This window comes from Mirounga angustirostris, unplaced genomic scaffold (assembly GCF_029215605.1).
Source record: "Mirounga angustirostris isolate CCGP_5_RB_7025 unplaced genomic scaffold, mMirAng1.0.hap1 SCAF_10, whole genome shotgun sequence".
NCBI classification, from domain to species: Eukaryota; Metazoa; Chordata; class Mammalia; order Carnivora; family Phocidae; genus Mirounga; species Mirounga angustirostris.
In genome coordinates, this window is record NW_026991718.1 from 76281274 (window position 1) to 76308902 (window position 27629).

Genomic DNA, 27629 nt, shown 5'->3' on the forward strand with positions numbered 1-27629 from the left:
GACTATGGGAGTCTGTGGTCTAAAGTCTAAATAGCACTGTATTGTGGGATGATCTCTGAAGTTCATGTGTCAGGCAGGTTCTCTCACTCTGGAGGCTGTTCAGAGGGTAGGAACCAGATTTGCAAGTGGTGCTCACTGTCCTTGGTAACACTGGCTGTGAGTCGTGTAATGACTTTCTAGTCAACAACACTCTACAGTTCAATGTGCATGCGTGCCCTGTTCACTGGCTTGGGATAGTAAAGCCTTCCCATCCCTCCCCATTATCTCCCCACCCCACACTCTAGCCTCTGGAAAATATTTGCACTAAGAGACAGAGCCTATTTCTGCCTTTGGACTGATGCTCCAATGCCAAAGCTGAGGGAAAGAAGCTGGTCACATATGCAGAAAACAGGGGAATTAGCATAAATCACACAAGTGACAGACAAACCTTTTAAGGTGGACACTGTGTGCATTGGGAAAATATTTAGATTGAGTAATTATTTATCAGGACAATCCAGGCAGGTATGCTGTGTTGAAATTATAAAACTATTAGCAAACCATTTTTGTGACCAATGGTGCATTTTATAAACCACAGATAAAGTAAATATTTTACTGCGTAATGATGATGGTGTATCCTGCATAATGTTTTTATTATGTTCCCTTGGTTGACGCAATGGGAAGAACACATTTTTGACAAAGTTGAGTGACTGAGTGTATCTATTCCTAATGATTCACCCATGTTTCATCTCTAGAACTGTGCATTTGTCACTAGTTGGATCAAAGTAGTCATACTGGAAATCATTTGGCATCCACCATGCAGACTTCCCTACCCATTTTTTTGTAGAGTTGAAAGCTGCAATGTGTATAAGTTAATGTGCACAGATTACTCAGTGGCTGTGTAGATTATTTGTGAGAAAACCATGTGAAAACTGGTGTTACCAGTTTTGTGTTAGAAGTTCAGATTCCGCAGACACTTCATGAATGCTCTGTCACTTACGACAGGAGGTTGCTGCTGGGACCCTGAAAATTCTTCATTAGGGGATAAGTTTCTCCTCCCTGCTGGTTTTGCCCACTCCCCTGGGGACGGAAAAAAGGGCTGGCCTTTACCTAGAATCAAGAAAATTTGTGCAGCAACTAAGACATCACAACATCCATAAAGAACATCCTGAAAATATAGTTCAAAATTCCATGAGTTGCTACAGCTTTTTAGCACAGTCAATCCATATCCTTGACGTGGCCACATGAGTGTCAGCAGAAGGCTTGAAGTCAGTCCGTGGCATCCTAGGGGAGACTGTTGACCCAGTGCTTTTCCATTTATACCTTCATTTTTGTATTCGTCAGTGACAACATCAGGAATTCCTTGTGCTTATCAAACAGATCAGGTAGGGGTGGCCTGAGGCCCTCCAAGCCCCCTCCAAACGTAGACCCTAGTGTGGATTAGTGCAGAGTATGCAGCAGTTTTGTTCTCTGCCCTCCAAAACAAGAAGGCATCCCATTTCCAAGATGGTCAAAGTCGTGGCTTGTTGGCATCATTTCTTATGGAGGGGAAAGTGTTTGTTGAGAAGACACTGAGATGTGTGTCCACCTGTCTTTTTGCTCCGCTCCAACACTGATCACTGAGCATAACCATCCAGTGTCCCTTCTTGCCATTCATAGTAGATACTAACACTGGGATGTGATAAGGGGAGGACACTTTTCCATCTACAGATGACGTCAACACATTTCATCTCAGCCCCTCCTCACAGGCCTCTTGTGGTTGGCACCTTTCCCACCAGTGTCAGGTGGGAAAACCAAATCCCTCAGAACTTTACTGCCCAAGATCACAAGGCACTCAGAAGGTGGACTAGAACCCAAGTCCAGTGCTCTTCCTCCTAGAGCAGGTGAAGTGCGTGATGCTCCTCTCAAAACACCATGTAAAAAAGTATTGATTTAAAAAGATTTCATGTAGATCCAATGAATGATTTAATCACAGCTAAGGTTTATTTTCCCCACAGGTTCAAATACTGGATTTTCATCAAGTTCAAAAAATTGGGATGAAGGTTTGTCTAAACTATTCGGTAAGTAATCTCCTCATGTGAAGCGTCCATGCTGTTTTGAAGAATCTCACGCTTTTCCAGGGTTGTCTCTCAGATAATCCGATGCTTTGGTGGGAGGGAAAGTGCTTGTCTTGAGGCTAGAACCAGTTCTTTGAAGTGTCAGAGTCCCAGGAAATTAGGCAAAGTATAGAAGATAGATACTTGGAAAGGATTCTGCTCCTCAGAGAGGGGTCCATGCAGCAGAACAGGGCCACCATGTGGGAGTTATTGCAAGTGCTGAGTCAGACCCCACCTTAGACCAGCTGCATCACAACTGCCTGACAAGGTGCCCGGGAGATTTCTGCAGTGGTGGGATGGTGAGGCCCTGAGGCTGAGATAAACCTTCTCCCCAGGTCCTTAGTCCTAGTTGAGCATGAGAATCCCCTGGAGAGATTGTTAAAAAGACCCCTGATCAGATTCCCTGGCATAGGATGAGATATTTGCACCAGTAGTTTTTAAAGCTCTCCAGGTGATTCTAGGCTGGGACTCATTGATCTATTCCAAGTCTCTCATGTAACATTTGAGAAAAACAAGGCCTGGAAAGAAGATGGTAGGAAGCTCCAAGACTATGTTACAACTGAACTGCCAAGAATTATCTTAAGCAACTATTTTGGACTGTTGGATTCTAGTTGAAAACTTGCATCATCCAGAGGAATGCTTAATGAAGAGACTGGTAAATTTTAGTAATTCATGTAGATCCTACCATTCTCCTTCCCCCAGCCCCACAGCAGGTAGCCAAGTAGTCGGCAGCCTGCATTCCCAGTGTAGCTTGCTGGTACCAGAATGGGCAATAGGAACCCATCTTCAGTGTGTTTACTGTCTTTGATGACTTAAGGAAATGAGAGATAAAGAACTTAAGGAAATCAGGAAAACAATGTTTGAACAAAATGAGAATGTCAATAAAGAAATTATAGAAAGGAAACTGAGATTCTAGAGTTGAAAAGTACGGTGGCTAAAATGAAAAACTTACCAGCGGGATTTGACAGCACATTTCAGCAGACAGAAGTAAGGATCATTTTGAACTTGGACAATTGAAATTTTCCAGTCTGCGGAGCAGAAAGAACAAAAAATGAGCAGAGGATGAGGGACCTGTAAGGTCACATCAAGTGTACCAACATATACATTACAGAAATGCTAGCAGGAGAAATGAGAGAAAGGGGCAGAGAAAATATATGAGGAAATAATGGCCAAAACCTTCTCAAATTAGATGATTTTACACATCCCAGAAGCTCTAGAAACTCCAGGCATAAATGCAAGAGAGTCACACTGAAACACATTATAGTCAAATTGTTGAAACCCAAAGACAAAGAGACAGTCTTGAAAGCAGCAAAGGAAAAACTACTCATTATTTACAAGGGATCCTCAATAAGATTAATGGCTGATTCCTCCTCAAAAATCATGGAGACCAGAAGTGATGACATATTTAAAGTCCTGAAAGAAAAGTACTGTCAACCAATAGTTTTATATTTGACAAAACTATTCTTTGAGCATAAAAGATAAACTAAGACATTTCTAGATAAACAAAAGCTAAGAGATCTGCCCCTTAAGAAACGCTAAAGAGAGTACTTCGGGCTGAAATGAAAGGACAGTAGACAGTCAAAAGTTTGAGAATAAAATGAACACTGGTAAAGGTGACTACATAGGTAAATGTAAAAACCAGTATTATTGTAATTTTGGTTTGTTACTTCATTCTTTTTTACAATGTGATTTAAAAGGTGATGAATGAAACAGTGATTGTAAATTTATGTTCATGGACATACAGTGTGTAAAGATGTAATTTGTGGCAATATAGGGGAAGGTAGAGATATATATGAGCAGAGTGTTCATATACTAAGTTGGTACCATTCAAACTAGGTTGTTATTAGTTTAAAATGTTAGTTGTAATTCCCAAAGTAGTCATGAAGAAAAGAACTAAAACATATACAGAACAGTAACAAAGAAGGCAATTGAAATATAACATTACAAAAAATTGGGGTGCCTGGCTGACTTAGTCTGTTACGCATTTGCCTTCAGCTCGGGTCATGATTCCAGGGTCCTGGGATCAAGCCCCACATTGGGCTCCCTGCTCAACAGGGAGTCTGCTTCTCCCTCTCCCTCTGCTGCTCCCCCTGCTTGTGTGCATGCTCTTGCTCTCTCTGTGTCAAATAAATAAATAAATAAAATCTTAAAAAAAAAAAAACTCCCACAGGAAAGCAGTAATAAAGGAACTGAGGAACAAAAAATTTATAGGACACAGAAAACAAATAGTTAAATAGCAGAAGTAAATTCTTTTTATCAGTAATCACATTAAGTGTAAATGGATTAAACTCTTATCAAAGGGCAGCGATTAGCATATTGACTAGAAAATCCAATTTTCTTTTTGGGAATTAAAATGGTGCATCTGCTATGGAGAACAGTATGGCTGTTCCTCAATTAAAACTAGAATTACCATATGACCCAGCAATCCCATATTTGGTTATGTATCCCAAAGAATTGGAAGTCTCAAAGAGGTATTTGCCATGCTTATAGCAGCATTCTTCACAATAGCCAAAAGGTAGAAGCAACCCAAGTGTCCATGGATGAATAGACTAACAAAATGTGGTATATACACACAATGGAATATTATTCAGCCTTAAAAAGGAAGGAAATTCCGTTGCATGTACAACATGAATGTTGTAGCATAACCCAATGCTTTCTTTGCCAAATTTAATAAGCCAGTCACAGGAAAACAAATACTGTTTGGTTCTACTTATAAGAGATATCTAAAGTCAAATTCATAGAAAGAAAGTAGCATGGTAGTTGCCAGGGGCTGGGGTAGGGGAGGTGGAAACAGGGAGTTGCTGTTTAATGAGTATGGAGTTTCAGTTTTGCATGATGAAAAAGTTCGGATATCTGTTATACAACAAGGAGAATAAACAATACTACTGAACTATGCTTAAAAATGATTAGGATAGGGTGCCTGGGTGGCTCAGTTGGTTAAGCGACTGCCTTCGGCTCAGGTCATGATCCTGGAGTCCCAGGATCGAGTCCTGCATCGGGCTCCCTGCTCAGCAGGGAGTCTGCTTCTCCCTCTGACCCTCCCCCCTCTCATGTGCTCTCTCTCTCTCATTCTCTCTCTCAAATAAATAAATAAAATCTTAAAAAAAAACTTATTTAAAAATTTAACATCCTTTTGTGATAAAAACACTCAATAAACTAGGAATATAAGGGCACTTCCTCACTGTGATAAAGTCCATATATGAAAAATACCCAGCTAACATCATAATGATGAAAGAATGGAAGTTTTCCCCCTAATATCAGCCATGAGACATTCTTGCCAATTCCTTCAACATAGACTGTGAGTCCTAGCAGAGAAATTAGGCAAGAAAAAGAAATGAAAGGATCTAAAATAAATCCATAAAAAGTTCACAAAAATTGTTAGAGCTAAAAAATTAATTCAGATAACCATTAGTTTGTTCTCTATAGTTAAGTCTCTTTCCTTTTTTTTTAAAAAAAGATTTTTATTTATTTATTTTTGAGAGCGAGCGAGCGAGTGTGAGCACAAGCAGGGGAGAGGGGCAGAGGGAGAAGGAGACTCCCCCCTGAGCAGGGAGCCCAATGCGGGACTTGATTCCAGGACCCTGGGATCATGACCTGAGCCAAAGGCAGATGCTTAACTGACTGAGCCACCCAGGCGCCCATGTCTGTTTCTTGGTTTGCCTCTCTCTCTTTTTTCCCTTCTCTCCTTTGTTTTGTTTCTTAAATTCCACATATGAGTGAAATCATATGGTATTTGTCTTTCTCTGAATGACTTATTTTGCTTAGTATGATAGTCTCTAGCTCCATTTGAAAGTTTGCAGGATATAAAAACAACACAGAAAAATAATTTGTATTTCTATATTCTGATATGAATAGTCCAAAAAAGGAAAAGAAATCAAGAAAACAATTTTATTTACAATGGCATCAAAAAGATTAAAATACTTAGGAATACATTTAGTGAAGGAGGCAAAAAACTTGTACACAGAAAGGGACAAAACATTGCTGGAAGAAATGAAAGAAGACCTAAATAAATGGAAAGATATCCTATGTTAATAAATTGAAAGACTTACTGTTGTAAAGATGACAGTAATCCCCAAAGTGACCTACAGATTCAATGCAAACCCTATCAAAATTCTAATTGCATTTTTTGGAAAATAGAAGAACTCATTCTGAAATTCCTATAGAATCTCAGTAGACCCAAAGTAGTCAAAATCATCTTGAAACAGAAGAACAACTTTGGGGGACTCCTGGGGGGCTCAGTCGATTAAGCCTCCCACTCTTGGTTTCAGCTCAGGTCATGATTTCATGGGTTGTGGGATTGAGCCCTGCATCAGGCTCTGTGCTCAGTGGGGAGTCTGCTGGAGAGTCTGTCTCTCTCCCTCTTCCTCTGTCTTTACGCCCTCTTCTCTCTCTAAAATAAATAATCTTAAAAAAAAAAAAAGAACAAAAAATTTGGAAGAATCCAACTTCTTCATCTCAAAACTTACTACAAAGTGGGTCAGAATGACAACTGGAGCAAGAAGGAAGATAATGACACTAAATGTCATGAGATTTGGGGCAAAGTTTCTAGCTGCATATCTTTCAGTGGGAAATATCTACTGCTCAAGACATCTAGTGCAATCACACTTTTTCAGAAATGATTGTAGGAGTTAGGATTTCCCTTCCCAAGGCAAGGTATTTCAGAGTATAATATCATATGTCCACTGAGCTTATATCATTGATTTACTGTATTTGTAGACTGTTTTAGGTACTTGCAGAGAAAAATGTCAATCCCCCACAGCTGGTATTAACATGCCTTTTTTTACTTCATTTGAGATGAAATTCTACAGCAAGTGTTTTACAAGGTTCCATATGGGACACCATTTGATGAAGCAAGAACAGCAAGCAAATCAATTACAAAGAGAGACATGAATTCAGAAAGTAAGTATATGTCTTTAAAACTATAGGTACATCTATTCCTATAGGGGTCTATGTATCGTATTATATATACAATGCTATCATTTCAGCATTTGTTAGAACAGCTCCCTGCGTGGCAAAGACAAATTGAGAAATGAAGGGCAAAATTGTCTGAAAACCTCTCTATAACCTTCAAATCTATGGTCTAAAATGGTCAAATCTATGGTCTATTTTGCCGGGGGAGGGGGGGTGGAGATCCTTGGAGTTCATGTGTCAAGTAGGTTCTCACTTTCTGGAGGATGTTCAGAAGACAGGAACTGGAATTGCAAGTGGTGTTTACCTTTCCTGACAACAGGAACCCTGAGTAATGTAATAACCTTGTCTTGCACACGCTTTATACTTCCTATACTTCCCGGTGCATAGTTTGATACTTTGCTTAGCCCCTGGGGAAAGCTGGTGCAGTCATTAGTACCCCCATTCAATGGGATAAGACCCAGGCCAAAAAAATCACTTGCCCTAGGCACACCAGTAGAAATAACAAAAATGAAAAATACTTTCTGATACTTCCCAAAAGCAGCTTCAGATTATTTTTTTTAAGTAGCAGTTTGAGAATTAAGACAGTTGTTTGATCATAGGTTCTAAGGATAGAATTGTGCATCAGAAACTTCCAGCAGTACAGGAAAGTGCCCTGGGCAACCGAGTAATGGGCACTGTGTTAGAATTTTACATACAGATGTGAATTTCAGTTCCCGAGGTTGGTTTCCCACAGCATCTGCCTGGGTTCCAGTCTCTGTAGTCAGCAGCTAGCTGGTGCCTCGCTCTACATTGACATGTAAACTTTCAAATATACATCCCCAATACAAGTTGAATTCTGTATTAACATTGTAACACTTAAAACAAAATATGGACCCAAAGTACTCAGAAGTGTGTACTGATACAAATTTTTCTCTTTCATTTATTTCCCCCATAGTTTTCATCAAAGGAACCAGTGTTCCTGGGTATTCTACTGCACCAAGGTTTCTCCTTGGCAGCATGGACAGAATTTCTATTAATGGTAAATGCAAATGGATATAATTGGAGTTGGGGGCCAATAAGTAATACCTTATCTTCCTGTGCCTGAGTTTAGAGCCAAATGTAAGACTGAGCTAAGGATCCGGCAGATGGAGCTCAGACTATCTTCTCTAGAAAACTTGGCTGGATAATGTGGGTGCTTCACTTCGAATTAGGAAGAGTGCCTAATCCTGTATGAGTTCTAGCAGTTTTGGGGTGGAGTCTTTGGGGTTTTCCACATAAAGTATCATATCATCTGCAAAGAGTGAGAGTTTGACTTCTTTGCCGATTTGGATGCCTTTAGGGTACCTGTGGTTTCCCCAAACCCCCACCATGAGAGAGTTTGCTTCTGTAAAATTCACAGCATAGAGGAGCAGTTCAGAATGTGTGCTCTCTGGAGGCAAATGGATGCGAGAGAGAGAGAGAGAGAGAGAGAGAGCGAGAGAGAGAGAGAGAGGAGCTGGCCATAGGTACCTGAATCCTCTTCCCAAACTTACCTGTGAAGTCCCTTTCTCCCCCTGGGGACAGGGACTGATGAGGGGCAGAGCACATTCTTTATTTTAAATTTTTAAATTCTTATGTTAATCCCCATACATTACATCATTAGTTTTAGATGTATTGTTCCATGATTCATTGTTTGTGCATAACACCCAGTGCTCCATGCAGAATGTGCCCTCCTCAATACCCATCACCAGGCTAACCCATCCTCCCACCCCCCTCCCCTCTAGAACCCTCAGGTTGTTTTTCAGAGTCCATCGTCTCTCATGGTTCATCTACCCCTCCGATTTCCCCTCCTTCATTCTTCCCCTCCTGCTACCTTCTTCTTCTTCTTCTTTTTTTTCTTAACATATATTGCATTATTTGTTTCAGAGGTACAGATCTGAGATTCAACAGTCTTGCACAATTCACAGTGCTTACTAGAGCACATACCCTCCCCAGTGTCTATCACCCAGTCACCCCATCCCTCCCACCCCACCCCCCACTCCAGCAACCCTCAGTTTGTTTCCTGATATTAAGAATTCCTCGTATCAGTGAGGTCATATGATACATGTCTTTCTCTGTTTGATTTATTTCGCTCAACATAATACCCTCCAGTTCCATCCACGTCGTTGCAAATGGCAAGCTCTCATTCCTTTTGATGGCTGCATAATATTCCATTGTATATATATACCACCTCTTCTTTATCCATTCATCTGTCGATGGACATCTTGGCTCTTTCCACAGTTTGGCTATTGTGGACATTGCTGCTATAAAGATCGGGGTGCACGTACCCTTTCGGATCCCTACTTTTGTCTCTTTGGGGTAAATACCCAGTAGTGCAATTGCTGGATCATATGGTAGCTCTATTTTCAACCTGTTGAGGAACCTCCATACTGTTTTCCAGAGTGGCTGCACCAGCTTGCATTCCCACCAACAGTGTAGGAGGGTTCCCCTTTCTCCACAACCCTGCCAACATCTGTCGTTTCCTGACTTGTTAATTTTAGCCATTCTGACTGGTGTGAGGTGGTATCTCATTGAGGTTTTGATTTGGATTTCCCTGATGCCGAGCGATATTGAGCTCTTTTTCATGTGTCTGTTGGCCATTTGGATGTCTTCTTTGGAAGAATGTCTGTTCATGTCTTCTGCCCATTTCTTGATTGGATTCTTTGTTCTTTGGGTGTTGAGTTTGATAAGTTCCTTATAGATTTTGGATACTAGCCCTTTATCTGATATGTCATTTGCAAATATCTTCTCCCATTCTGTCGGTTGTCTTTTGGTTTTGTTGACTGTTTCCTTTGCTTTGCAAAAGCTTTTTATCTTGATGAAGTCCCAATAGTTCATTTTTGCCCTTGCTTCCCTTGCCTTTGGTGATGTTTCTAGGAAGAAGTTGCTTTGGCTGAGGTCGAAGAGGTTGCTGCCTGTGTTCTCCTTTAGGATTTTGATGGACTCCTGTCTCACATTGAGGTCTTTCAACCATTTGGAGTCTATTTTTGTGTGTGGTGTAAGGAAATGGTCCAGTTTCATTCTTCTGCATGTGGCTATCCAATTTTCCCAGCACCATTTGTTGAAGAGACTGTCTTTGTTCCATTGGACATTCTTTCCTGCTTTGTCAAAGATGAGTTGACCATAGAGTTGAGGGTCCATTTCTGGGCTCTCTATTCTGTTCCATCGATCCATGTGCCTGTTTTTGTGCCAGTACCATACTGTTTTGATGATGACAGCTTTGTAATAGAGCTGGGAGTCCGGAATTGTGATGCCGCCAGCTTTGCTTTTCTTTTTCAACATTCCTCTGGCTATGCGGGGTCTTTTCTGGTTCCATACAAATTTTAGGATTATTTGTTCCATTTCTTTGAAAAAAGTGGATGATATTTTGATGGAGATTGCATTGAATATGTAGATTGCTCTAGGTAGCATTGACATCTTCACAATATTTGTTCTTCCAATCCATGAGCATGGAACGTTTTTCCATTTCTTTGTGTCTTCCTCAATTTCTTTCATGAGTATTTTATAGTTTTCTGAGTACAGATCCTTTGCCTCTTTGGTTAGATTTATTCCTAGGTATCTTATGGTTTTGGGTGCAATTGTAAATGGGATCGACTCCTTAATTTCTCTTTCTTCTGTCTTGTTGTTGGTGTATAGGAATGCCACTGACTTCTGTGCATTGATTTTATATCCTGCCACTTTACTGAATTCCTATATGAGTTCTAGCAGTTTTGGGGTGGAGTCTTTGGGGTTTTCCACATAAAGTATCATATCATCTGCAAAGAGTGAGAGTTTGACTCCTTCTTTGACGATTTGGATGCCTTTTATTTCTATTTGTTGTCTGATTGCTGTGGCTAGGACTTCCAATACTATGTTGAATAGCAGTGGTGATAGTGGACATCCCTGCCACGTTCCTGACCTTAGGGGGAAAGCTCTCAGTTTTTCCCCATTGAGAATGATATTCGCTGTAGGTTTTTCATAGATGGCTTTTATGATATTGAGGTATGTACCCTCTATGCCTATACTCTGAAGAGTTTTGATCAAGAAAGGATGCTGTACTTTGTCAAATGCTTTTTCTGCATCTATTGAGAGGATCATATGATTCTTGTTCTTTCTTTTGTTAATGTATTGTATCACGTTGATTGATTTGCAGATGTTGAACCAACCTTGCAGCCCAGGGATAAATCCCACTTGGTCGTGGTGAATAATCCTTTTAATGTACTGTTGGATCCTATTGGCTAGTATTTTGGTGAGAATTTTTGCATCCATGTTCATCAGGGATATTGGTCTGTAGTTCTCCTTTTTGATGGGGTCTTTATCTGGTTTTGGGATCAAGGTAATGGTGGCTTCATAAAATGAGTTTGGAAGTTTTCCTTCCATTTCTATTTTTTGGAACAGTTTCAAAAGAATAGGTATTAATTCTTCTTGAAATGTTTGGTAGAATTCCCCTGGGAAGCCATCTGGCCCTGGGCTTTTGTTTTTTGGGAGATTTTTGATGACTGCTTCAATTTCCTTAGTGGTTATAGGTCTGTTCAGGTTTTCTATTTCTTCCTGGTTCAGTTTTGGTAGTTGATACATCTCTAGGAATGCCTCCATTTCTTCCAGGTTATCTAATTTGCTGGCATAGAGTTGCTCATAATATGTTCTTATAATTGTTTGTATTTCTTTGGTGTTGGTTGTGATCTCTCCTCTTTCATTCATGATTTTGTTGATTTGGGTCATTTCTCTTTTCTTTGTGATAAGTCTGGCCAGGGGTTTATCAATCTTCTTAATTCTTTCAAAGAACCAACTCCTAGTTTCGTTGATCTGTTCTACTGTTCTTTTAGTTTCTATTTCATTGATTTCTGCTCTGATCTTTATTATTTCTCTTCTCCTGCTGGGCTTAGGCTTTATTTGCTGTTCTTTCTCCAGCTCCTTTGGGTGTAGGGTTAGGTTGTGTACTTGAGACCTTTCTTGTTTCTTGAGAAAGGCTTGTATTGCTATATACTTTCCTCTTAGGACTGCCTTTGCTGCATCCCAAAGATTTTGAATAGTTGTGTTTTCATTTTCATTGGTTTCCATGAATTTTTTAAATTCTTCTTTAATTTCCTGGTTGACCCATTCATTCTTCAGTAGGATGCTCTTTAGCCTCCATGTATTTGAGTTCTTTCCGACTTTCCTCTTGTGATTGAGTTCTAGTTTCAAAGCATTGTGGTCTGAAAATAGGCAAGGAATGATCCCAGTCTTTTGGTACTAGTTGAGACCTGATTTATGGCCTAGGGTGTGATCTATTCTGGAGAATGTTCCATGGACACTAGAGAAGAATGTGTATGCTGTTGCTTTGGGATGGAATGTTCTGAATATGTCTGTGAAATCCATTTGGTCCAGTGTGTCATTTAAAGTCTTTATTTCCTTGTTGATCTTTTGCTTAGACAATCTGTCCATTTCAGTGAGGGGGGTGTTAAAGTCTCCCGCTATTATTGTATTGTTGTCGATGTGTTTCTTTGCTTTTGTTATTAATTGCCTTATATAATTGGCTGCTCCCATGTTAGGGGCATAGATATTTACAATTGTTAGATCTTCTTGTTGGATAGACCCTTAAAGTAGGATATAGTGTCCTTCCTCATGTCTTATTACAGTCTTTGGTTTAAAATCTAATTTGTCTGATAGAAGGATTGCCACCCCAGCTTTCTTTTGGTTTCCATTAGCATGGTAAATGGTTTTCCACCCCCTCACTTTCAATCTGGGGGTGTCTTTGGGTCTAAAATGAGTTTCTTGCAGACAGCATATCAACGGGTCTTGTTTTTTAATCCAATCTGATAGCCTGTGTCTTTTGATTGGGGCATTTAGCCCATTTACATTCAGGGTAACTATTGAAAGATAGGAATTTAGTGCCATTGTATTGCCTGTAAGGTGACTGTTACTGTATATTGTCTGTGTTCCTTTCTGGCCTATGTTGCTTTTAGGGTCTCTCTTTGCTTAGAGGACCCCTTTCAAGATTTCTTGTAGGGCTGGTTTTGTTTTTGCAAATTCCTTTAGGGGCAGAGCACATTCTTGAAGTGATACCCCAGAGGAGTTCTCTCCCTCCCCACCATGAGGAGTGTGGGAAAGTGCTTCCCTTTAGCTGATGAGCAAAGGCTCATCTCACAGACCCAATTATGGTGGAGGCAGATTGGTTCTGAAGACAGGTTGAAGAACTAGCATCCCATGAAGCATTTCTTCCCTAGGCAGATAGAAAGATTTAAAAGGGAAAATAGGCTAATTATGTCACTGTCCAAGCTTGCAAATATGTGGGCTTTCCTGGGAGTAAGGGTGGTTCCCAACCCTGAACCATGGAGTAGAGGATCAGAAATGGGAAGAGATTATAAACCCTTATTTCTGGAACCCACCAAGAGTTTCTAAAAGTGGAGTCCAGGGTTCCAAACAATTATGCCTATTTTCCAAGTGATTTGCCTACAGGTAACATTTGGAACCATTGACCTAGATGGTTTTTGGAGATTAATTTACCACAGAATTCTCTTCAAAATGAATACCTCTAATATTCCTGAATTTGTCCTATACATTTCCTTCTGTGAATTTCATGATAATCATAAATTCAATGTAGTTGAGCATCTCTTTGATACCTAGGTCTACACCAGGAGACGTGAAAGGATGATTTTATACTGAGAACCACACACGGGTTCGAATGATTTCATCAGCACAGTCCAGGTCATGCCATTTTTCTCTGAAATGCTACGCCATTTATTAAAAAGTCCATCTGTGCTCTAATGATCTGAGATACCTCCTTTATCTTATACTAAATTCCCATATGTCCTGGGTCTCTTCCTGGGCTTTTTTTTTTTTTTTAAGATTTTATTTATTTATTTGACAGAGAGAGACACAGTGAGAGAGGGAACACAAGCACGGGGAGTGGGAGAGGGAGAAGCAGACTTCCTGCAGAGCAGGGAGCCTGATGCGGGGCTCGATCCCAGGACCCTGGGATCACGACCTGAACCGAAGGCAGATGCTTAATGACTGAGCCACCAGGCACCCCTCTTCTTGGGCTTTCTATCCTAACCACTGGCCTACTGGTTTCTGTATACAACAGTACCACACTGTTTTGTTTTGTTTTTTTAAATTTTTTTTTTTTTAAGATTTTATTTATTTGCGAGAGAGAGAATGAGAGACAGAGAGCATGAGAGGGAGGAGGGTCAGAGGGAGAAGCAGACTCCCCGCCGAGCAGGGAGCCCGTTGCGGGACTCGATCCCGGGACTCCAGGATCATGACCTGAGCCGAAGGCAGTCGCTTAACCAACTGAGCCACCCAGGCGCCCAGTACCACACTATTTTAATTACAGAGGCTGAAATAGTATGTTTCATACTATTCAGCCTATGAGACTAGGCCCTTCTTTGCAGTTTTTGTTTGTTCAGCGTTTTCCTGGCTATTTTTGCATGTTTGTTTTTGCACATGTATCAACTTGTGTAACTTCATTAGAAGCCTGTTGATATTTTTATTAGCATCACATGAAATTTATAACACAATATTCACTTTGGGAAAACTGATGGTAAATCATTCTGTGCTGGAAATGGGGATGTCTTTCCATTTCTTCAAGTTTACTTTTGGCTTTTTCAGTGTGTGATTTTTCTCCCTTATAGGAGCTTGACTCAGTGCTTGGAGTATAAAATGGGTTTATTTTCCTCTACCTCCCCAGACCCCCAAGGTGTACAGTGGCCAATTTAAACTAGGTTTGGAGGCCACTCCTTTTTTTTTTTTTTAATTACACAAAGCATCACATTACATATTAATCATTACACTCATCTTGATAATCCATGATGTTGAGTTTCTAGGAGTCTCACAATTAGAAGATTAGAAAACTTCCCTTGGAACTATAATGTCAGGTTGAATCATTTGAACTTACTGTTTTTTTGTAGGTCATAAGTGGTCAAGGGGCGCCTGGGTGGCTCAGTCAGTTAAGTGTCCAACCCTTAATTTCAGCTCAGGTCATGAGCTCAGGGTCATGGGATTGAGCCCTGCATCAGGCTCCGAGCTCAGCAGGGAGTGTGCTTGAGATTCTCTCTCCCTCTCCCTCTGCCCCTCCCTCCTGCTCTCTCTCTCTAAAATAAATAAATAAAAATTTAAAAAAACTGGTCAAATAGCTCTATTTTCATATGGTTCAACCTCAACACTTGATTCAATCATTCAGGCGTCTCTGCTTAATGGGATGGGTCACATACCCAATTCCAGGCTTCCGGTAGAGTGTAGATCCCTTTGTAATGGTGTTACTTCTCTCCATCCACAAAACCTGAGGTAGCTGATTCAAATCCTTATGTTTATATGGACATAAGCAAATATTTCCTTTCTTCAGCTGTCTTCCTTGGAATTTCATTTCTACTGTGGTTTTAAAATAGGTCCACAAATTCTTTGATACCCCTCCCCTTGAGTGTGGGCTGGACTGAGTGACTTGCTTCGAATGAATAGAATGTGACAGAAGTGATGGTGTGCTACTTCATAGATTAGGTCATCAAAGACATTGTGGTTTCTGCCCAGCTATCTCTTGAATTGCTCACTCTGGGGAAAGTCAGTTGCCATGTTGTGACGACATTCCAGCAGTGTCCACTGACTTAAGGAAAGGCCCTTGTGGTGAGCAACTGGGCCCTCCTGCCTCCAGCCAGTGGGGAGATGAGGCCTTCTGCCAACAGCTGTATGAGTGAGTCATTTTGGAAGCAGACCCTCTGGTGCCAGTCAGCCTTCAAAGGACTGCAGCCTTGGCCAATGAATCAGGCTTAGCTGGGTGGTTCTGGCTCAGAGTTTCTCATGAGGTTGCAGTCAAGAGTCTTCAAGTTTCCTTCTCTCACTCAAGACCTAGCTATTGATCTCCTACTCGGTGAGAGGTGCTGTGCCAGGAGTAGAGAGCTGAACAAGGCACTTGTGTCCTCCAAGGGCTCACTGCTAATAGGAAAGTCGGTGTCATCCGTAATTATTAGCTATAAATCTGCTAAAATGGAAGGTGCTTAAAAAGTGCTTCAGGGGCACCTGGGTGGCTCAGTTGGTTAAGCGACTGCCTTCGGCTCAGGTCATGATCCTGGAGTCCCAGGATCGACTTCCACATGGGGTTCTCTGCTCAGTGGAGAGTCTGCTTCTCCCTCTGACCCTCCCCCTCTCTCGTGCTCTCTCTCTCTCATTCTCTCTCTCAAATAAATGAATAAAATCTTAAAAAAAAATGTGCTTCAGGTTGTATTTGCATGGAGCTTTGAGAGGACAAAAGAGAGGCAGTTCTGCTGACTAAGGTTTTTTGAGTAGGGAGAGTGAATTAAGAAGAGACCTCCCCGCAGACAGTAGTAGAGGTCACACTACACAAGAAAAGGAGGCTGACCAGGCCCCTCTTCAGAGGCCAGGAGCTGCTCTGAAGCTATTCTGCTGCACTAGGAAATCCACAAATCTTCATTAGCAGCCGTGACCATTCCCCCCCAAAATTAATGGTAAAAAGGGCTGGGTAGGAAGAGGGCTGAGGAAATGATTTTTTTTTTTTTTTGAGAAGTGACGTGTCTTGTTAAAGTGTGCACAGGTGTGCAGCGAGCTCCAGCTATTATTGATTTAGCTCCACTGAAGGGAACCTAGGTCTTAGTTAATAGGGCCGCAGTAGGGTGCTCTGAGTAGAAGCAATCAAAGTCTTATTTCAGTGCTAGTCTCCTAAGAGGAAAAAGAGAGAGAAATGATGACATAAGACTTCGACTTTTCCTTGAACACAAAGCCAAAATTTCTTGGTTCTGGGCTCATTTGACACATTTTTACCAGCCCAGGATGTGACTGATTGGCACTTGAATTGAGTTTGCCTCATGGATGTGGGGCTTAGCTTGTTGTCCTTGCTCCTGTAACTGCTTCTCTCATAGTTAATGGTTTTCTGTAGTTGAAACGAGGTTTGGAAACTGACTATATTTGGCAAAACTCGGTAACTGTGCTTATTTTGTCTCACCAAAAAAAATCCAACAAATGATCAAAATCACAACCCATATTGATGGTAAATGTAGACAGTGGCTTCTAATTCTGGTTTTGTGTTTGTGGTACAGAGACAAGGAGGGTAAAAATTTGTGTTCAAGTGATGAGTCTATCTTTTCCACACCTCTATGAAAGAGCAAGGCCAATGTAACCCCTTAGTGGACTAACTCTGCACTGTCCAGAGTTTTCTGTGTATCTGTGGTTGTTAATCTCTTGACTGATTTGACAAGCTGGCGTTTCTGAAGTCATGTAATTATGACTCATGTTAAGTTGGAAGTTTTCTCTCTTTTCTAAGTCAAATTGAATAAGGAACACATTTTTCTCCTTCCTCAGAAGTAATTAAGACCTCAAGAGGCTGTTGTTTCATACCATAGCTGTGTTAACCGCATTGTCTCATTCCCACCTCTTTGAGAACTAGGCCAAGGCAGATTCACCAAACTCACGCCAAAGCTGCCGCTCAGCTCAAAGGCATCTGGGCCTGGGGGGGTCCAGCCTTGAAGTGTTCTAGGGACACAGGGTTCATTACTTCTCACTCTTCCTCATTCCATTATTTATTTATTTTTTGAAGATTTTATTTATTTATTTGACAGAGAGACATAGTGAGAGAGGGAACACAAGCAGGGGAAGTGGGAGAGGGAGAAGCAGGCTTCCCGCTGAGCAGGGAGCCCGACTCGGGGCTCGATCCCAGGACCCCGGGATCATGACCTGAGCCGAAGGCAGACGCTTAATGACTGAGCCACCCAGGTGCCCTCCTCATTCCCTTTTTAATAGCCTTACTTTCTAACTGCTAACCTCTTAGTCCACACATCTCGCTGGATCTCCTACCCATTGGTTCTGGTTTGCTCCTGGAACTTCTCAGAACATCTCCCAGGCCCTTTCCAAGGCCATTCTTGTGTTGGACAAAGATCTCCTGGCTTCCCAGTCTTCTTCACGCTAAACTCACTCAGGCCCTTTGACAAGGTCTCGTATACAAACGAGTCAAAGATAGCCAGTGGAAGAGTTAGGATGCTAATATTTCTGATTTTCAGCCCTGCCTGTTTCTACTAGGCCATTCTATAGCCCCTCTCCCAATAAATGCATATGTCAGTGTAGTTCACTCTGTCTTGCCCTTGCAATTTAAGAAAAATTTTTATAGTACTTCGTGATTTATAAATTGTTTCCATGAATATTATGCTATCTGTGAGGTAGGTCTTATTATTTCTATCTTACGCTTGTGGAGACTGGGGTCAGAGAGGCTCAACAACTGACTGAAAGATTCTCTCGAGGTCCTCTAAGGTGGTCCCTGACCAGCTCATTTGGCGGGGGGTGTGGGGGGGTGGGGTAGTCTGTGAGAAATACACATTCTCAAGCCTCCTCAGACCTACTGAATCAGAAACTCTTGGGTGGGGCCCAGCGGTCTGTCTTTTAAGGCCTCCTGGTGATTTGGATGCACACTCACGTGTGAAAACCACCGTCTCAATCTATGGGTGGGTCACCCAGGAATTTGTTAGATTAAAAGAATAATAACAAAACATTGATGTACATTTGGACTTTTCTCCAAAATCCTCCCTAACTCCTCACTTTGATTCTAGACGAGGTTATTTTTTATTAAGATTTTATTTATTTATTTATTTGAGAGAGAGAGCGTGAGCAAGGGAGGAGCAGAGGGAGAGGGACAAGCAGACTCCGCTGAGTGTGGAGCCCACCTCAGGGCTCGATCGCATGGCCCCGAGATCATGACCCGAGGGGAAATCGAGAGTTGGACGTTTCACTGACTGAGCCATTCAGGCGCCCCTGGGGGAAGTTACTTTTATCATGAAAATGGAACTAATCAGGGGCGCCTGGCTGGCTCTGTCATTAGAGCAGGTGACTCTTGATCTCGGGTTGTAAGTTTGAGCCCCACAGTAAGTGTAGAGATTACTTAAAAATAAAATCTTTTTTTTTTTTTTTAAGATTTTATTTATTTATTTGACAGAGAGAGACACAGCGAGAGAGGGAACACAAGCAGGGGGAGTGGAAGAGGGAGAAGCAGGCTTCCCGCTGAGCAGGGAGCCCGATGTGGGACTCGATCCCAGGACTCTGGGATCATGACCTGAGACGGAGGCAGCTGCTTAATGACTGAACCACCCAGGCACCCCTAAAAATAAAATCTTAAAAAAAAATAGAACTAATCACAGACCAATGGTTGTTTTTAGATGAACTCATTTTGTCTTTTGTCTTCTGTAGGTCACAATTCAGAGAAGAGGGATAAAGAATCCTCTCTCTCCAACAGGGATATAAATGAGCCATTTTCTGCTATAGATAAAGAAACACTTGCAGAAGCAGTTAGGACAGGTAATAAGCTATATAGTGTAAGCTAAATAAGACACTTAAGTATAGATAACTTCAGAGTGCATCTGTGCCTTTCATGGTATTTTTACAAAGGAGATGTCAGCATGCCTTTAATTTACCCACAAAAGCATACAATCTGCCAGTAAAATGATGAATTAAACTAACTCTGGGAATTTGACCACCCTTTTGAAAAGATGCTACTTTTAGTCATTTCTACCCAACCAGGGTCATTCCTAACATAGGCATCATCTTCTGAGCCTCTCCATTACTGCACGCTGAGACTTTCAAACAAGTAGGAGGAGTAAATCCAAATATTAACTAGTCCTGGATCTTCAGCCTTGGATGACCTGAGCCTGGGCCCATTCAGAATGGGTAGAAACTTGCCCATCATGGCAATGTGCTGACTTTTTCCAACAGGGCCCTTAGAGTTGCTTGGTGCTGTGGCCTCTTCCTGTAGCTTAGATCGAGTCCCACATCGGGCTCCCTGCTCAGCGGGAAGCCTGCTTCTCCCTCTTCCACTCCCCCTGCTTGGACATTTCTAAATTTCTCCCCATAACCCAAGATGGCCCTTGGCCAGCATCCCCCTGCCTGCATTGCTAGGTGCCCCCTCAGTGGTTTTCCACACCAAACCATCCATTTCCTGTTATGGAACGTCTGTGCCCCATGTCCTTGATTCCTGCTTTTGTCACATTACAAATGGAGTGACAGAAGCTCTAGGAGTCCCTGATATCAGCTGGGGTCTCCAGCTAAGATTGCCTTGCGCTCTAAAGCCCACACCCGGTGGCATTCCGAATCTACCCTCAAGATGTCTGCAAGTCCCTACAGGCTGTAAGAGCTCAAGATCATCTGGTGGCATGTTTACCCTTGTGCATGAAATTCCCCCAAACTTACAGACTTGAGGCAGATTATATATATGTGGCAGAACTTCCCGAAGCTGGGAGGGTGGGGTGATGGGGGCCAGCTTCAAACTGAATATTTGACTCCATTGTTTTTAGTAGCCATTGCAGAACTTTCCACTGCCTCTGTGGCCCCTGACTCCTCTTTCCATCTGACCTCTCCCCTGTTATTCTCCTCCTGCAAACTGTGCCTTGTTGTCTCTACTTTTTGGTTGCTTTGCTGCTTGCTGGCTCATACCCTCAGCTTCTCACCTCCACCGCCAAACAGCTTACGAGTGTATTTTCCTAGACAAAGCCTGTTTTGTCCCCAAGAGGACTTTTGGAGCCAGCAGCTAAGTTGCTACAGTCTTCAGTTCTGGTTGTCCCTGCAGATCTGTATGGGGCTGTCTCTTTCTGTTTACTTTGCCATGTGCCTTTTCATTTAGATGTTCAAAATAAGAACGTACCGTGTGCGCAGCTTCTGCAGTTCCTCCAGAGGAACATCATCATTGCCGCCGCCTCAGTGGCGGGAATCCTTGTGGTCACAGTGTTGTTGGTGCTGGCCTTGACCACATGCATCAGGAGGAAACAACTATCGTGAGTGGCTCATAGCTCCCGCCTTCCTTCGAAGGACTCGTGGGTATTTGTGCCAATGTTGCCCCAGAGCTTCCTGCTGATCCTGGAGTTAGGTTGTATATTCATAGAGTATGGATGGCCCAGGCTAGGAGTTTTTAAGCCCTGCCTTGGTGGTGATGCACAGCTAGGTATGGATTTCCTGGCTTGGACCATGCTTGCCTCTAAAGAATCCCTTAGGTTCGACCACACCTGTTTTCACACCGAGGGCCACTTAAAAGAGGAGATGGTACAGCCTCGGGCTGAAAGATTGGAAAATAGGAAGATGAGGGCAGGGAGGGATGAGGCCGTGGAGGAGATGAGCACAGGGCTGATGTTTGGCTTGTTCACCCTGGGTCAGTAGCCCTGATTGTTAGAATATTGAAAGATCCCCCTACTGGTTGGTGAAGATCACCTTCCCAGGACCTCCCACAGACTTTCCAGTCTTCCCCAGAGTCCTGCAAATGAAGGGTTCATGCCTGGCCCAGGAGTGGCCCTCCAGGGCTGTGCTCTGACAGTGGCCACGTTGACTAGTCAGGGGCTGTCTGTACCACTTGCTAAATATGTCTGCTATCCCCCCGATGAGAGGGCTCCGACACAGTGGCTGTAATCATGAAAGGCACTAGAAAGTAAATGGCTTACAAGACTATGCATTTGCAATAACTGCATCTCGAAATTATGTGCCTCCATCTGCATTCCTTGAGACACACTTCTTTTTTTTTTTTTTTTTTAAGATTTATTTATTTGACAGAGAGAGACAGCAAGAGAGGGAACACAAGCAGGGGGAGTGGGAGAGGGAGAAGCAGGCTTCCCGCCAAGCAGAAGCCCGATGCAGGGCTCAATCCCAGGACCCCGGGATCATGACCTGAGCCGAAGGCAGACGCTTAACGACTGAGCCACCCAGGCGCCCCGAGACACACTTCTTAATCACAGGGAAAAGCAGCTTCCCAAGGTCCCTCGGGTCTTGCCTAACTCAGCTTGTCCACAGAGAAAGGGGGCTGTGGTGTGCCATGGGGGGTGAAGTGTCCCTCCCCCCACCCCCAACTCGGAGGCTGCAGTACTTAAGTTTGCCCACAAGAGTGGCATTGCTTTCCCTAAAGGAGTTCTTTAAAACACTAAGACTCCTGAGACTGATAACCCGTTCAGGCCGGCCACCACTGCCTCACACCCAGCTTCCTCCTCTGAGACAGGACTGGGTTCCCTGAAGTGAAAGGGGAGCCTGGAATGTGGCAGAAGTTAAAAAGGGAAGATTTAAAGAGCTTATTCTGGAAATAAGCTTGACCCACTTCACAGTTCTGACTGGGGCTTATCCATTGGATTTGTCATTGCCCTTCTGTGCCTCTTAGAGGTGTCAGAAGAAGTGGTCAAGACTGTGGCTCCGGGCGCCTGGGTGGCTCAGTTGGTTGGGTGACTGCCTTCGGCTCAGGTCATGATCCTGGAGACCCAGGATCGAGTCCTGCATTGGGCTCCCTGCTCAGCGGGGAGTCTGCTTCTCCCTCTGACCCTCCCCCCTCTCATGTGCTCTCTCTCGCTCATTAAAAAAAAAAAAAGGGGGGCGCCTGGGTGGCTCAGTTGGTTGAGCGACTGACTGCCTTCAGCTCAGGTCATGATCCTGGAGTCCCGGGATCGAGTCCCGCGTCGGGCTCCCTGCTCGGCGGGGAGTCTGCTTCTCCCTCTGACCCTCCCCACTCTCATGTGCTCTCTCTCATTCTCTCTCTCAAATAAATAAATAAAATCTTTAAAAAAAAAAAAAAAGACTGTGGCTCCATCCCATAGAGGCGAATCGAAGCTGTGGAGAGCCTGTGTCATCAGAAGGTGGGGGGAAAGGAGTTTCCCAGAGGCTCTCTGGTGCCCAGAGGCAAAATGAGTTTCACACATGACAGACCTTCCTGATGCGCAGTAGAATGCTCACCCCTCAGAAACATCAGCCTCTGTCACTCCCCAATGAGTAGACGGTAGGAATTCCTATACACAGCATTGTGCAATATGGTTTTGTTGTATTTTATTTTAGACATCCTCCAGCGAACATGACCTATAATATTTTTATTCTGAATGGGAAGACCTGGTGGCAAAAGATTCAAGAAAAGAACCCCGGAAAACACAGCGATAAACAGGAACAGTTGTTGAAGAGCAAGTCCCGTGTCTAAGCCAGCTGGTGGGGCCAGCCAAACCAGGACTGGAAGCTGTGAGGCCAGGCAGCTCTCCACCGGGACACCACGGAGAGGCACTTGGATTTCTGGCTGTGAGGTGTGGTCTACAAAATGTTGACCTTCTCCTGTCAATCTCGAATGGACCAAGACACAAATGCTGTACCACAGGATGCTTATGGTGTGGTATGGTTCTAATGGCTAGTGCAGGAGACACACACATTTGCCCAAAGACAAACCCGACCAACTACCGATTTATTTATTTATTAAAGCATCGGTTCTCTGATTCAGCCATTCAGGGAGCAGGTATTAATTGAACACCTAATATGTAGACAATCTCACACATGAGGCCACCAAAAGTATTGGAAGCAGGCCTGGTCCTCGCAGGTCCTCATTTCTGAGGAGAGGGCAGACAGCGGGCTGAAGCTCTTTGGTGGTGTTCTGAGGTCTCTGAGCTCCCATCTGCAGGGGTCCAGAGGGGGGAGCGGTGGGGGACGCCCAGCAGCCCTGTCCCTGCGCTGGAAGGTGGTGTCTGGGGACGCCCGCTGTCCTGGGACGGGGACACAGAGGTTGCGCCCTGGGCTGGCGCAGGGGCCCCTGGAGGCTGCAGCCGCCCCTGGGTCCGCGCGCTCCAGCGCCCACCCTCTGCGGCTGCACACCCACTGCCGTCCCGGCGGGGGCCGCGGTGGGGGCGGCGGTCGCGACGGCAGGGCGAGGACGCGAGCGAGGCCCGAGGTCGGGCGACAGCGACAGTGGCGGAGGTCGGGGAGGGCTGTGGCCTCGGCATAGGGTCCCTGTCCAGGCGGCCGAGGACGCGCGCGGGGCCCGGCTGGAAGGCGTCTGGGGGTGGGTGGGTTCGCTAGGGAGTGAAGTGGGATCTAGGGAGGCAGGTGGCCTCAGGAGGGCGGGGGGCACATCACGCCCGGAGGGACCCGCAGACCAAGGGCAACCAGTGCCGACAGAGAACCCCGGGTGTGTCGGAGGCCGGTGTGGACTAAAAGCTGGAGGCGCATCAGAAGTTCACCGCCGCGGAAGGAGAAGGTCCCCCGGTCTGCTGGGGGCCGAGCACCGCGGGCTCTTGCTCAGCCGCTTAGAGTCTCCGCAGGTGCAGGCCCAGGCTAATCTTCCCTCCGGCTGGAGAGGACCCCGGCCTCCTCCTCGCTGCTGGCCTCGGCGCTCCTTTCCTGGGTCCAAGTCTCTTGGGTCACCTTCAGCCTAGGACCCTCCTCCACCTTAATAAGCTGCACTTACTGAGAACCTATTGTGCGTGTAAATTCCTTTAGGCATGATTTTTTTTAAAAAAGATTTTCATTTATTTATTTGTCAGAGAGAGAGAGAGAGAGCGCACAAGCAGGGGGAGCAGCAGAGGGAGAGGGAGAAGCAGGTTCCCCACTGAGCCAAGGAGCCTGATTCAGGACTCGATCCCAGGACCCTGGGATCATGACCTGAGCTGAAGGCAGACGCTTAATGACTGAGCCACCCAGTCGTCCCCCTTTAGGCATGATTATTGTCATTTTATTTCGAGAAAAGGAAGGCTCAGACACCTAAGATCACCTGATAGAGGCCCCAAGCTAAGGGGGCAGCCTGGATTCTAATCCAGACCCAGGGTCTGTGCTGTAACCTTTGAGTAGCCTGGCCCCTGTCACCCTTGGGACCTGCTGAGGAGGAATGAGTGGGAAGGACTTCTGGTCTCCTTTTTTTGGGAGGTGGAGTGAGTGAAGCATTCCCCCCAGGGATAGAAGTGGTTCTGGAAAACCAGGTCTGGTGGGTGGCTTATATTAAGGGCACCCTCTCTGGTTTTCCCGGCCATGTGGTTTTCCTTGTCTGCTCTCCCAAAGTGGGGAAGCCCTCAAAGCTTTAAGCCATGGGGAATTGGGGGACAGGTCAAGGCCAGGCTGGGTCTGAGTGAGACATTCCTCTGCACCCCTCTCTCCCCAGTGAATAATCAGCCCACTTTCTTCTTGTTTGAGTCCTACTAGGGATGGTCCAAGCCTTGACCTGGAGGATGGACCAGCACCAGGGAGTCACTGTGACTCTTTAAGTCCAGGTTAATACCCCTGACAAGCCCTACTGGTTTCAGTCTGGGCAAACTCCATGGACCCTCTGGCATACATCCCACTCCAATTTCAAGGGTCTTCCCTTGAGAAGTGGGATCTTCTGTCCTCTTTTTTTTTTTTTTTTTAAAGATTTTATTTATTCATTTGAGACACAGAGATACAGAGACAGAGAGAGAGCATGAGCAGGGAGAAAGGCAGAGGGAGAGGGAGAAGCAGGCTCCTCGCTGAGCCAGGAGCCCGATGTGGGGCTCGATCCCAGGACTCTGGGATCATGACCTGAGCCGAAGGCAGACGCTTAACCGACTGAGCCACCCAGGCGCCCTTCTGTCCTCTTTTTAAAAAACAAAACCTCCCCCCCCAAAATATGTTCTCTCTTTGAACCAAATCCTTCTAAGCTCTGAGAACCTAGATTTGGATCAATGGCTGTAGGAAGGGACCCTTCCAAAGACAGACTGTGAGAGGTACCTGCTCATGGCAGGTTTTGTGGGCTTTCCTGGGGGGCAACTTATAGCGCTGTCTGAGGGCAAGGGAGCTCATATACCCAAAGGTGGCTGGCGGTCTCATGTGGGCAAGGAGTCCTGGAGCCCTGGGAGCCCTGGGCCCGTCTTGTGCTGGCCTAGGCATCATCTTCCCAAGCCCCCAACAGTGTTGCTACTGAGCAGGGAGGGAGGAAAGAAGGGAGGGCATATCCCACGAACGGTCCCCTGGGATGCTGGGCTCAGCTGGACTCCAGTACCAGTCCTGCCTTGACCATCTCTGAGGCTCAGTGTCCTTATTTTTGCCATAGGGGTAAGCATTTACCTCCTTCCCAGGGTTCATTCAGCAAGAACCATTTATTAAGCACCTGCTGTATGCCAGGCACTGTGCGGGGCTGGGGACACCATGGAGAGTAGGTAGAACAGCCTTCCTGTCAGTGGGTTGCTGGTATCCCCTTGGAAGCTTGGGAGGACATGAGGCTGTCAGGGCTTAGGTATACAGCAGGCACACCATAAATACCAGACTCTTCCTTGAGCTACTGATAGGTTGCACCCCCACCCTCATCCCATCCTCATCCCAACCTCTTGGAACCCTAGAACTGAGAAGCAGCCCATCCTCCTGTTGGCCTCCCACCCCTACCTCAGGCTTCCATTTGAAGAACAAGTTAGGGTCAATGACCTCTAGCCTCTGCCAGTGGTCTCCCCATTGCCTATGGGCCCACTGTGAGCCTCCGCTTGGGTTTACCTCTTCCTCTATCCAGGAGATGTCTCCCTGCGTTCTTAGTCTGCTCTCATGCTGGGGGCTTCCACCTTCAGCTCAGTGGTTGGTCTAGCTAACCTGACCCTGGCTGGGTGAGGGGCAGACACCAAACAGCACAGGGGATTTCAGGATGGAGCCCTGTGGAGGCTCTGGGCTCCCAGCCTCTGCCTCTCACTAGCTGTGAAATCTCAAGCCTCAGTTTCTTCTTGGCCTCAATTTCTCTATCTGTAAAATGGGGGCTAACCTACCTTGTGGGGTTGTTGTGAGCATTGCACCTTTGCTGGGGCCAACATACAGTAGCGTTCAATATAAAGGAATAAATAAATCTTAGCTATTATGATTATTTTGCAACACTTTGGCTCTTTGCCTGCCCAGCATCCTTTCTCCCTCCTTCCAGCCATAGCTTCTGACTTCCCTTGGGTTCTTCTCCTCTGTCTCAATGTGGTGTGCGTGAGGCATGTGACCTAGTCCTAAGCCACTCTCACATCCCATCCACTGGCTTCAGGGACTGGTTGGGGGATGGACATGTGATCCACTCAGCCAATGAACTGTGTTAGAGTTTCTGCTGGGAAAATGGAGAGATAGGTTCTTTTCTCTTTCCCCTCCTTCTTTTTTAAATAAATGATAACTCTCTCTATATGTATTTTGCAACATTTTCCAAATATAAAATATGTCAGTGAATCATATCCCATTCTCAGAGTTTTAAAGATCTCGTAGATTTTACTCAAGATTCTTGCTTTTTGAGTAAGATCTGCTGAGTCACTATGTCAGACCACAGAAAGAAAAGTTGTCTGAGAATGAAGTCTTCAAGTGGAGGAGGTAACAACCTGGAAGCATCATTTGAGCCCTGAGCAAGCTTTTCCTAAAGGCGATACCTGGGATTTTCATCCATCCATGCTATATTTACTGACCACTATTATGTGCTAAGTGTCACTCCAGTTGCTGGCGACACAACCAGGAACAAGATGATCCCCACTTCGCAGTGGTCACCGTCCTGCCCCAGGGCCTTTTCACTTGCTGTTCCCTCTCCCCAGAATGCTTTTCCCCTCATCTCTGCATGGCTCCCTCCTTCAGCTCCCTCAAGTCTTAATTCACAGGTTAGCGCCTCAGCGAGGCCTCTCCTGACCTGTCTATTAAAAATCACACACCCACCTACCTCTTCTACCCTCTCCTGATTTATTTTACTCCTTAGCACTTGAAATCACCTGCTACCCTCGATAGAATACTTATTTGTTACTTCTCTGTCTCCCCCCGTTGAACGTCACTTCCACAAAGGGAAGGGATTTTCATCGGTGTTGTTCGCAGCAGATCTGTAGTGACCTAGAGCAGGTGCTCAGTGTTAAATAAATAGGGAGCCCCAAAGGACTATCTGAAGACGTTAACACTGTCATTGTGGTTTGAGTGTTTAAGAAGGAGCCAGCCAGTTGATGGCCCCCAGGGAAGGGCACCGCATATGGCTGGAGTGGCAAATCAATTTTC

General features: G+C 44.6%; 1 protein-coding gene across 2 annotated transcripts in view; it reads left to right on the plus strand.

Annotated features, from left to right (window-relative positions):
• Positions 1-23143, plus strand: part of CUNH2orf92 (chromosome unknown C2orf92 homolog) — a 33037-nt gene extending 9894 nt beyond the window's left edge. The window contains exons 3-8 of one of the 2 annotated variants that reach the window (XM_064572575.1): positions 1974-2036; positions 6867-6971; positions 7918-8001; positions 19119-19226; positions 20545-20695; positions 22722-23143. In XM_064572575.1, coding sequence (XP_064428645.1) covers positions 1974-2036; positions 6867-6971; positions 7918-8001; positions 19119-19226; positions 20545-20695; positions 22722-22857 — 647 coding nt within the window. In that variant the 3' untranslated portion in view covers positions 22858-23143. The remainder of the gene's footprint in view (positions 1-1973; positions 2037-6866; positions 6972-7917; positions 8002-19118; positions 19227-20544; positions 20696-22721) is intronic. The other variant, XM_064572576.1, reaches the window with a different exon arrangement.
• Positions 23144-27629: the final 4486 nt, after the last annotated feature.